The following is a 12,311-nucleotide window of genomic DNA, read 5'->3' as shown; positions in this document are numbered from 1 at the left end:
ATGCAACTGAATATTTTTTTTTCATCAGACTTATGGTAAAATTGTCTTTTACTATGATTTCATTGGCACAGGGAATTCCCTATATCAATGCTCATTTGTACCTCTGTAATTTCTAGTCATAGAGAGTTCCTGGATGGTACTGAGAGGGCTTTGTCCAGGGTCACACAGCCAAAAGTGTATCAGAGACTGGATTTGAAACCAGGTCTTCCTGATTCCAAGATTGACTTTTTTTTTTTTTTTGGTGGGATAATGAAGTAAGTGACTTTCCCAGAGTCACACAGCTAGTAAATGTCAACTGTTTGGGGCAACATTTGAACTCAGGTCCTCCTGAATCCAGGGCTGGTGCTCTATCCACTGCGCCACCTAGCTGCCCCGCCAAGATTGACTCTAACCACTATACCAGAGAGGGCAAATTTGGCCTGCTGGAACCACATTAAAATGTAATTAGGAACTGTTTAATAAAATAAAAATAGAATACAACACAGAAAATGTTAATTCATGGTTTTCTAAGCCAATATGTGGCCTTTATCAATTTCTCTTTGAATTTGACATGATACTGCCTTTCAACATGTTACATGTATAGGATCTATATATTTTTACCTGTTTTTGTCTTTCCAGTCTTACACTTGACTGTCTCCCACACTCTACAATCCAACTACACTCATCTTGCTCTTCCTTGAAGATGACACTCTTACCTCCTGACACTGTGCCTTTGCACTATCTCCCATGCCTGGAATGGCTCTCCCTCCTTAATTCTGCCTCCTACCTTTCCTGGTTTCCTTCAAGACTCAACTGAAATTCCACCTGCTGCAGGAGACCTTTCTTATCCTTCCCCTTTCTATTCCTAAAGCTTTCCCTCTTGAGATTCTCTCTCATTTAAACTATTTTTAAAAAAAATCTTGTTTTTACAATTGTTTCCATGTTGTCTCCCTCCAATTAGAATAAGTTTTTACAGTGGATATGTGATTCCATAAATGAATAAATGAAGCATTTTTACAGGATTTAATTTGTGCAAAGCACCATACTAGGCCCTAGGGATAAAAATAGAAAATATAGCTACTGCTTTCAAGGAGCTCACATTATAATGGAGATAACACATGGAAGATTTCAGCTGCAAATCAGATGGAATGACCACATGGTCCCTAAGGTGTATATCAGCAAAGCAGAGGATAATGTCTCTTATTTTAATGTTATTTCCACTGATAAAATATCAGGTTTTTTTGACATTGAACCACTGACAGTGCCAAGGACTTTGGTGACAAGAGTCTTCTTTTTTGGGGTCTCCAAAAGACATGACTCTAGTACCTGCAGTTAGCTCAATGACTGGCAGAGAAAGAAATGATTTATGGAGGTGGGGTTGCAAGAGAGCAAGACAAAAGTATGGAGAGAAATAGCAGTGCAAGGGTTTTTGTTTTGGCAGATGATTTTAACTCTGAATGAAATGGAGGTAGAAGGTTTGGTTTTGCTTTGCATTTTTAAACCATAGGACTGGGAAACTACTAATTAACTCGGGTCCTCAACTTCTATAGCCTATGATAATGGAGGGTGGGGTTGGTAATGGAATTCTCTCTAAAAGTCAGGTGGAACCAATCTAGAGTTCAGGGCAGGTGTCTGGGTCAGTAAATACTTGAAGATTAGGTTCGCAAGAGCTAGACTGAAGTCACACACAGCTCTTATTGGAGGTTCAGCCAAAGATATGATAGGGAAGAGGCACTCTCAGAAGATAGCCCCCACACTGAGGCTCTTGGATGAGCCTGGTGTCTGAGGCCCTGGTCTGGGTGGTGGTAGGCTTTCCTCTGAGGGCCTAGTCCTTTTGGTCACAGGTCTGAGTCAAAATATTCCCCTACTCAACAATCCTCAGTGATTCATTGTATGATAGAGTTTTTAACCTTTTTTTTTTTTTTTGGTATCATGGAGCCCTTTGGCAGCCTAGTAAAACCTATGGATCCAGCTTCAGAGAAATGTTTTCAAATGTACAAAATAAAATACCTAGGCCTACAAAGGAAACCAAAGTTTAGTACAAAATAAAGATACATTTTCCCCCATCCAAGTTCAATGACCTGAAATCTATCCACTGAGTCCATGTAGAGAAGGGGTATCTAGGGACCCTAGATTAAGGATTCCTGCTTTCAAATAAAAATAAAACCTCTAGCCTGTAATTTACGGTATGTCACAGTCTGGTTCCAACCTATGTTTTCACCTTTAACTCACATGACTCCATCTACTACATTTCAGCCAAGTGGACCACTACACCTGGTGCTGAATTTGACATGCTATCTTGCATACAAATATATTGGTATTGGCCTGTACCATTGACTGGACTGCATACACATCTTCATCTCTGTCCTTCAGACTCCTTAACCTCATCTGAGGCTCAACTCAGATAAAAATACCTTCTCTGTATATCTTTTCCACATCTTTCCAAGCTGAAAATATTTTTCTCTTCAAATTTTCCTTTTTTGTCTAGATCTCTCCTTTATTTCTTACCTTAAATTTGCTCCCACACTACTTCAAATCCCGTGCCCCTAGAACATAAGCTGTTTGAGAATAGGAATTATCAGGGCAGCTAGGTGGTGCAGTAGATAAAGCACTGGCCCTGGATTCGGGAGACCCAAGTTCAAATCTGACTTCAGATACTTGACACTTACTAGCTGTGTGACCCTGGGAAAGTCACTTAACCTCAGTTGCCCCACAAAAAAAAAAAAGAGAGAGAGAGAGAATAGGAATTGTGTCATTTTATAGGTTTGTGTTTATATCACACATGCACATAGTAGAGAGGTAATAAATGTTTGATGAGGAAGGAAGGATGCATTTATTAAGCACTTATTATGTGTCAGACACTTTCCTAAGCATTAAAGATACAAATAAAAGCAAAGGTAAATATAATCACTGACCTCAAGGAGTTCACATTCTAATAGGGGAAAAACAACACACCAAAAGGAACTAAAAAAGGGTGGGGATGGGGAGAGAGGGGAGGAAATGAAGGCAAGTCTAGAAAGTCGGAGAAGAGTTTGAAAGAGGGGAATGAAGGCTGACTGGCATGGATCTCTCCTCAAAGTGGAGGCCCTGGTAGTAAATTTACCAATGGGAATACAGGACTGGTATAAAAGAGGAATATTCTAGGGTCAGGAGACCTTGGGGGCTAAGAGAAGTTCCAGCAGCTGAGGCATGGTTTTGAAGTCTAGAAATGAATGGATTTAACTGTTGGTTTCCAAGATTTGTTGTAGCAGCAAAATTCATCACCCTGTGGCTAAACTGGTGATGTCTGTCAAAAATCCGTGCCTAAAACACTGCTTTGCTTAAAAAACCTTGCTCAAAAAACCTCTGATGATTCCTCTTTTTGTGCAAAATAAAATCCAGACTCCTTATAAAGTCCTCCACCATGTGAACCTATACTCACTGCAGCTAAACACAATCTCAACACATGCTACCCCTTCTCTAAATCTTTGCTCGGACTCTTATTTCCTGACTCTGGCACTTCTATTGATCTAAATCCAACTTCCCCTCCAAGATCTAGCTCAAATCTTAACCCTGCCCCTCATGCCCCTCATTTCTAACCACTCCAATTTGAGTAATCTCTCTCAGTCTGAATTCCTCTACAAAGCTCATCTAGAGTTCTTTTAATTTGTTTCATTCCTGCTCTTTTTAGTCTAAGTGTGTATAGCACTTCAATGGTTTAAAAATATCCTTCTTCACTATGACCCCGCAAGGTAAATATTATGGTCATTTTACAGATAAGGCTGCAAAGCCAGATTGGTAACAGATTAAGAAAGGCCCTGAATGCCAGGTTAAGGAGCTTGTACCTTTTTTGGTAGGCAGTAGGGAGCCACTGAAGATTTCTGAGCACAGGAAAAAAGTGTTCTGGAATCAGTAGGAAGAATAAACTGCAGTGGGGAGAAAGTGAACTAAGAATTTATATAGCATTTACTACATGCCAGGCACTGTGCTAAGAGCTCGTACAAATATTGTCTCATTTGATCCTCACTAGAAGCTTGTGAGGTATGTGCTCTTATCCCCATTTTAGAGTTGAGGAGACTGAGGCAAACAGAGGTTAAGTGACTTGCCCAGAGTCACATAACAAGTAAGTGTTTGAGGCTATATTTGAACTCAGTTTTCCTGACATAAGGCCCAGCACTTGACTGCACCCACTTGCTTCTAGGCCATGATATAGTACAATTTACTGCAATAGTTCAGGCTGGAGTGAAACTAGTGCCTATACAAGGGCAGTGGCACTGGGAAAAGAAGAGGGTGAATGGGAGGTTAGGACTCGTTATTGACAAGATGAGAGATGAGAGAGCAGTATCAATGATAACCCAAAGTTCTGAACAGTGATCTTATAGCCCTAAAAAAGAGGGACACTTGACTCTACTCAGTGAAGTAGTCTGGGTTGTCTGCAGAAACTATGGGTAGAGTGTCAGGGGAGGAAAGTTTTAGAACAGTTGGAGGAATGATACGGAGTTGAAAAGGCTAGTATAAGACTGTTAAATCTGTAGTGGGCAAAGACAGCTCTATTTCAGGGGCAGCTAGGTGGTACAGTGGATAAAGCACTGGTCCTGGATTCAGGAGTACCTGAGTTCAAATCCGGCCTCAGACACTTGATACTTACTAGCTGTGTGACCCTGGGCAAGTCACTTAACCCCCATTGCCCTACAAAAAGAAAAAGAAAAAAAAAGATTTCCTTTTCAGGTATTGGTCAGCTCTTGGGCAAGAGAGAGCAGATGGTGGAGGTTATTCTGAGATAAGGAAAGCCAAACTTTGTCTGAAAAAAGACCTGGGTTTATATTACGATTTTGACATGTCATCTGTATGACCATGGGTAAATCGCTTATCCTGGCCTTCTTCATTGGTGTAAAGGCCTTCTTTCTATGATCTATGGTCCATCAAAGTACTGAGTCTTTGCTTCTCAGACTATTCTTCAATTTGACAGGCATTTATTAAACACTTACTGTGTGATACTAGTCTGCATTACATGCAAAGTTTAGATGAATGGATGAAAAGTAAATCATGTGGTCAAGTATTATGCCAAGTGATGGGGATATAAATACAAAAATGAGGTAGTTGGGACCCTTAGGGATGTCTAAGAATCACTCTCAGAGGTAGAAAGCCCTCAGCAATCATATAAAACTGGTACCTCATTGTCCTCCTCTTTCTTTCTTTCTTTCTTTCTTTTTTTTTTGGTGAGGCAATGAGGGTTAAGTGACTTGCCCTGAGGCTGGATTTGAACTCAGGTCTTCCTGAGTCCAGGGCCAGTGCTTTATTCACTGTGCCACCTAGCTGCCCTGCAAACTGGTACCTCAACAATAACAAACAATAAATCCCTCTGCTACATAGTTGACCAGCGATATGTCCAGTCTTTGCCTCTCCTGAGGGGAGCTATAATTGCAGTTTTCCATTACTTTGATTCCTATGATTGGCTCAGTGGCTTCCTCCCATTGCGCCTACTTCTGTCTTCTTAAGCAGATTGTGTCCAATCCCCCTTCACTAACACTTAAAGAGAGCTAAGAAGTTTCTACTAAATCATTTCTTATCTAGACTAACCATCCCTCATTTCTTTAACCAGTCTTGAGGCCCTTCATCCAGGTGAGTCTCCTCTGGATGCTTACTGGCTTAACATTGTTCTTCTCAAGATGTGGTATAAAACTAAACAAAACTTCAGATCACATCTGATTTGATCAGGGCCCAGTACAGAAGAACTATCACTTTCCTCACTCTGAATACTATTCCTCTTACTGTGGCCTAAAATCACATCAGCTTTTTTTGCTGCCAGAGCATGCTGGTTAATACTGAGCTCACAATCTACTAAAGCCCTCATCTTTTTTAGATGATCTGCTTGCTAGATAGATAGTTACACCTCCTCCAACTTGTATTTGTGACATTGTTTATTTGAATCTGAATGGACAATTACACTACACAATTATGCTTTATTTTTTAGTCTGCCTAATGTACTTTTTTTTTGGGTGAGGCAATTGGGGTTAAGTGACTTGCCCAGGGTCACACAGCTAGTAATTGTTAAGTGTCTGAGGCCAGATTTGAACTCAGGTCCTCCTGAATCAAGGGCTGGTGCTCTATCCACTGCACCACCTAGCTGCCCCCTGCACAATGTTATAACCTACTGAGATCTTTTTAAATTAGCTGCCTTTCTTAGCTGATTTTTAAAAATTAGCTGTTCCTCCTTCCTTTTTATCATCTACACATATGAACATGTTCCCTATGCCTTTATCCAAATCATTCATAACCATGTTATATGGTACAAAGCAAATCCCTGTGATACTCTAGGAGAGACCTCCCTTCATTTTTTTTTTTTTTGGTGGGGCAATGATAAATGACTTGCCTAGGGTCACACAGCTAGCAAGTGTCAAGTGTCTGAGGTTAGATTTGAACTCAGGTCCTCCTGAATCCAGGGCCAGTGCTTTATCCACTGCACCACCTAGCTGCCCCCTACCTCCCTCCATTTTGACATCAACCTATTAATGACTCTGGAGTCTAGACTCAGTTCAGAATTTACCTAGTTAATTTATAATCTATTCTCTATCCCTCCATAACGCCCATAAGGTTAGCATGAAAGGCTAGAGTGGTGTGTAATGGATATAGTAGATTAAGGAAGCTAGAGTTAGGAAGACCTGGGTTTATATTCCAATTTTGACACGGCATCTCAATGACCATGGGTAAATCACTTATCTTGGCCTTTTTCAAAGGTGTAATTACTGTAATACAGTAGTATCTACTGCAAATGATTTTTGTGTTGTTCAAATAAGAAAAATGCTTTGCAAATATTAAACCACTTTATGGGTGCCAGATACTATTTAATATTGGCAAACCATACCTACAATCATTCCTCTGATTTAGTGGTTCAGCAGTCCTGTAATCATATGGAAAAAGAAATGAAGTGAATTTTCTCAGTTCTTTTTGGGTGTTAACTTTTAAGAAATGAAATTAATCTGATATGATCTGTTACTGATGAGGCTATGCTTGGTCTTTGTGATTGCTACTTCCACTTCTAGTTATTCAATAATTATCCTCTCAAGATGACAACACAGCTTTGAAGGATCTCTCCGGGGATACTCCAAGAACTTTTAGATAATTCTTGGGCAAGCACTTCAGCTTAAGCAGTTATCCTAAAAGTAGCCTTTGGATGAGTCACCTATTGGCACTGAATCAGAATGGTGATCCCCTTTGAAGAATCAGTAGGTTGGATTACACTGTATCTACATGGTATAATTTCAAATACTTGAAGGCTTATCTGCCCCTAAATGTCCCCCTCATCATACATTACTCCTTTGGAATGGAGGATTATCTCCAAAAGGTATTAATTTACAGATATGCAAGGGTTAATATAAACAAATACTATCGAAGCAGTGTTTTAAGAGTTATATCAGATTATGATACTGTTGCCCACCTTTCACTATGATGGAAGTAATCCAATTATGTGTAATGGGGTACAACTGAAAAAGGATAAGTCACTAAATTATGATGTTATTAGTTAAAGCACACAGTCATATTAATGTTTCACTAACATAACTAAACTTTATTTCCATGTTTATTACAGGTTTGTCTTTGATGCTGAGTACATATTAAGATTGCTTTAACATATGATTTAGGAGAAGTGTTACCTTTCTCCACTGGATGGATTAAGAAGGAATGTAAAACTACAAAAACTTTAGTTCTGAGTTTTGGCAAACAGAACAATAAATAACTTTCTATTTTTTTTCCCTTCTGTTAGTCCATGATGGATTTCTTTACAAAAAAGATTTTATATCAATTTCATAATAATTCATTTCAGGAAAAGAAATAAGGAATACTCATAAAAGCCATTTTACAAATAAATTAAGTCAACACAAAAAACTCCCAATTCCTATTTGAATATAAATATTTTATGATATTATTAAATGTGGGGAATTAAAATAGATCAATAACTACAAATCTAATGATTTTAAGCAAACCCAAACATGCTGTTTGCTTCTGTAGGAAGAATTAGGATATGTTAAGGTTCAAGCACAGCAGTAAGGGTTCTTCTATATTTGACCTGGATATTAACCACTAGTGCCCAGGATGGGGATTGCCAAACACTAAGCACTTAGTGACAGAAGTTCAGGGTTAAATCAGCTTTAAGTACTAACTTAAGAGTAATGATTTTCAGGAAAATTGACATGTACATTGATGAACAGTTTTGAGCATTCATAGAAAGTCTTAAAATAAAATTCAAATCTAGATATATGAAAACAGAAACGCTTATAATTCATGGTACACAAGAGAAAATAGTGCAGTCGTAGCATATCCCCAGTGTTTAATCAAATATAAAAATATCAATTATGGGTAGTCAAGTTATCAAAAATTGTTATTGGTACAGAATTTTATGCAGCTTTTTTTTTCTTTTCTTTTTTCTTTTTTTTTAAAACTCAACAAGACAATTCTCTAGCACATTTTTGTGGAGAGAGACATAAGCTTTTCTCTGTACTAATGAACTTAGATACCTTTATTAGTTCAGTTTAAAGAATTTTCTGGCCTAAAGTTGCAGGAGTAAGGCTTTCCCTGGAAGTGAGAAATGCTTACAGTTCTCATTAAAGTATTACTATCTAAAGCAGTGCAGAAGCTAGGGTTTGGATCATTTGAAAAAAGAAAACTATTTCTTTCCATCACCCTCAAAAGTCAATTAATTTTAGAATCCACTACCTAATTAACAATCTGTCCTAGTGATATAACATTTTGTTACATGGCTCTTTGACAAGACAAGTTATGGCTTTTCAATATTAGAAATTTCATAATTATAGTATCTTGTTAAAGCTTTTCTAAACTAGTCTCCCAAATGTTAGCTTTCTAATGAGATAAAAATTGAAATTAAGTAAAACCTAAGCCTGGTAGTTCTTCCAAAATGAATGAAAATTCCAATATAAACATTAGCCTTTCCCTCTCCCCTAAAATTCAAGGCACATTCCTTTAAACAGGAGACTAGTCCAACATAGAAGAACAATGTGAAAAGACTCTAACTTCTTAGATCCACTGGCCATCTCATTGTCTAGCAGCCATTCAGTCTAGTACATGTTGAGGGTGAACTTAATTTGAATCAAGCCCAAAGTACTTCTTAACCGTGTTAACTTTTGCTTTTAGTTAAGATTTCGTTCTGTCCGTAGCTACTGTTATCTTATGTTTCCACAGGGTGATCTGCTTTCAGATAAGAGTATGCTTGTATGATATTTTATTGAGGTGTTGTTTATTTCTTTTAAAAGTTGATAAAATAGATTTGTACAATTTAACATTCATTTTGACAAAAGGAAGAAAAATCCTAATGAGAAATATAAAAGTAAAAATGAGAACAAAATAGTGCACTACCCAGTCCAGTATCTCACTCTGAAATCATGTTATCTATAGAATATGAAAAATAAATCCAGAAGTGTAATTACTTTAAAATACACCACTTCCACATCTGTCAATATTTTACATATATGTATATATTCTACAGTGGAAGAGGAATTTTCTTAAAAACATTATCTCTTTAAAATCTTGAGGTGCATATTAGATCCATAGGCAATAGCTGACATACAAATTGCAACACTGTCTCCTTTCAAATTTGGCATTTCACTTGTATACCTTACACCATTAAGAAGGTATGGACTCTGCGTATAGTGCCTAAACATTCCAGTAACAACAATAATTTTCTTTAATGTAGAATGGTTCATAAATTCTACATGGGGCAGTGAGGTCAGTAATTCTAAAGGGTACAGTCCTGATTTAATTTTCAAATGGTACAATAACACAAACAACTTTGTTAAGGCCATGTTTTATTTGCTGATTAATGGACAAAAGGCAATGAAATTTATCTTCAAGTATTTTCTTGAAAGTCTGTGCTCATAAAAATCATGAAAAGTTGGAAAGACGGTTAAATCACTGAAACTTTAAATATATCTTACACAATATTGTTTGTACAAAAATACAAGTTAAATATAAACATAAAGCAATCATGATAATTTTATGTAAATCTGTTTTATGTGATATTGTTATATATAAAAAAGTTTTTCAGTTCTCTGTTATTTGTGAAAAGATCAATACCAGATTGAATCACTATCTATTGGCAAAGGGCCCTAAAAAGCTTACTTCAGCATTAAATCTTTTACACAGTTAAGTGCCATTTCCTAATTTGAGATCTTCTAAAGACTGGCAGAAAATAAAATAAAATAAAATAAAATAGGGCAGTATGTCCATAAACCAACAAATAATTTGGCTGCAATGTATCATAAAACACATAAACCCCACACACAGATCTGTACAATATTATCTATGCATCACACACTCACACACGCAGGCGCACACAGTCAGAGAACAAAGCTTAATGAGGTGCCGTTTCCAGTTCACTATTCAACTGGGCATTTTTCCGTACTTCATCAAATGAATAGCTTTTTGTCACCTTTCCATTCTTGAAGACAGTATGGAGAAGATCCTGTAAAAACAGACCAATTTAATAATTTAGTGATGAGACCCAGAAGAACTATAGGTTAAGCATCGCAAAAGCCCTTTAATATTACATAGTCCCATCCCCTGATTTTATTTCTACCAACCTAGAGATACTGACACACAGCTAATGACTAGCTGATCTAGAACTGGAATCTTAGCCTACAGATTCCTACTCCAATGCTTTTATCATTATAATACACTGACATTTGAAAGGGTGCAAGAAAAAAGTGGATGAATGATTTAAGATACTGTATGATTTAATCACACAAAATTTTTAGGTTTAATTTAGTAATCTCTTGGTGAGAAATCCTACTCTAATGCTTCATGACATAGAAGTGACCCCAGAAATCTCTGGCAGCTCCTAATGAAGCTGAAAAAGCATCATGTACAAGCATAATAAAAGACTGTGTCTACTGCTTGGTGACCAATCTAAGTAATAACCATGCTAGTAATAGCTCACATTTTAACAGCACTTGAGAAGTTTTCAAAAACACTTGTCACACCCTATCTCATTTGATCCTATGAGGTAAGTCCTATCTAGCCCATTTTCTTTATCCCTTTTCATTTGTTTATTTTTTTGGGCTGGGCAATTAGGGTTAAGTGACTTGCCCAAGATCACACAGCTAGTACGAGCCAAGTGTCTGAGGCTGGATTTGAACTCAGGTCCTCCTGAATCCAGGGCTAGTGCTTTATCCACTGTGCCACCTAGCTGCCCCCCCTTTTTTATCCTTTTTCATTTCTGCCCCAATTTTACTGTCCATCTACATGCAGTGCCTGTTCCAAACAATATGTATGGTGTATTAGAGCTCAATAAACTGGTCATTCAAAAACATGCCATAATTATTATCATTTCCATTTTACATATGAGGAAACCAAAACTGAGATGAAAGCATTTGCCCAAGGTCACACAGTAAGTATTTGAGGTAGGAGTTAAACCCCTATCTCCCTGCCTCAACACCAGAATGCCAGCCACAGGCCAATACAATCTTCTCGCCACGGAAATTGGACAATGCAACACTGGGCATATATCCTCCATGAAAGATTTATAGAACTACATGGACAAAAATCACTCAGTATGGAGGGGTTGTGATCTGTGCCAATAGATGAACTAACCACACTGGCGAGATCATGGATGCAGTGCAGTATTTAGGACATGATAGCCTTTTCAAGACTGACCCCTGGGATTACTGTTATCCTTCCACCAATCTTCCAGCTATAAAGTGAAAATGATAGGTATAACCAAAAAATTCACCAATTTGTATTTTATAATCATTCATACAACTCTTACTAAAAAATACAGGAAATATTTTTTTCAAGAATATTCATTCAGGGTTCTACAGTTAGTCATTCGCTGTAAGTCAATATTTTTAAAAAACAAGAGTTTAAGAAATGAAACTTTCCTTAACTGCTGCCTACTTCTAGGCTGAAAAACAGACTTTTATATATTGAGTATTTTATGTTGATAACATTCTTTACACCAGTATATGATTATTTTAATAAATTAATCTCCCATATGCTTACCTCATTTACACATTTATATGAAAAAAAAAGGGCAACAATAATTCATGTTTATTAATTGCACTTTCAAGTTTACAAAGCACTTTCTTTACCCCAATCCTATGAGATAGGCAATAAAAGAAGTTTTTATATTACACAGGCAAAGAAAGTTAAGTTGAGACAAGTTAAATTACTTGCCTGGGGTAGACAGCTTATAAGTATCTAAGCTGAGTTTCAAACCCAATTTTCTTTATGAAGTAAGTATAATTTAGGCTGGCCTCCATAGTGACTATAAATTATGGAGAAGGCCAGTCTAAATCAGTTATGGAACTACATGGAATTATAATTATGGAACAATATGGAATTAA

General features: G+C 37.2%; 1 protein-coding gene across 1 annotated transcript in view; it reads right to left on the bottom strand.

Annotated features, from left to right (window-relative positions):
- Positions 1-7,498: 7,498 nt before the first annotated feature.
- The window catches only part of NAMPT (nicotinamide phosphoribosyltransferase), a 41,470-nt gene continuing 36,657 nt past the window's right edge, over positions 7,499-12,311 (bottom strand). The window contains exon 11 of the mRNA XM_043968076.1: positions 7,499-10,432. Coding sequence (XP_043824011.1) covers positions 10,322-10,432 — 111 coding nt within the window. The 3' untranslated portion in view covers positions 7,499-10,321. The remainder of the gene's footprint in view (positions 10,433-12,311) is intronic.

Source organism: Dromiciops gliroides, chromosome 5 (assembly GCF_019393635.1).
Source record: "Dromiciops gliroides isolate mDroGli1 chromosome 5, mDroGli1.pri, whole genome shotgun sequence".
NCBI classification, from domain to species: Eukaryota; Metazoa; Chordata; class Mammalia; order Microbiotheria; family Microbiotheriidae; genus Dromiciops; species Dromiciops gliroides.
This window is presented reverse-complemented; position numbering and strand designations above follow the sequence as displayed.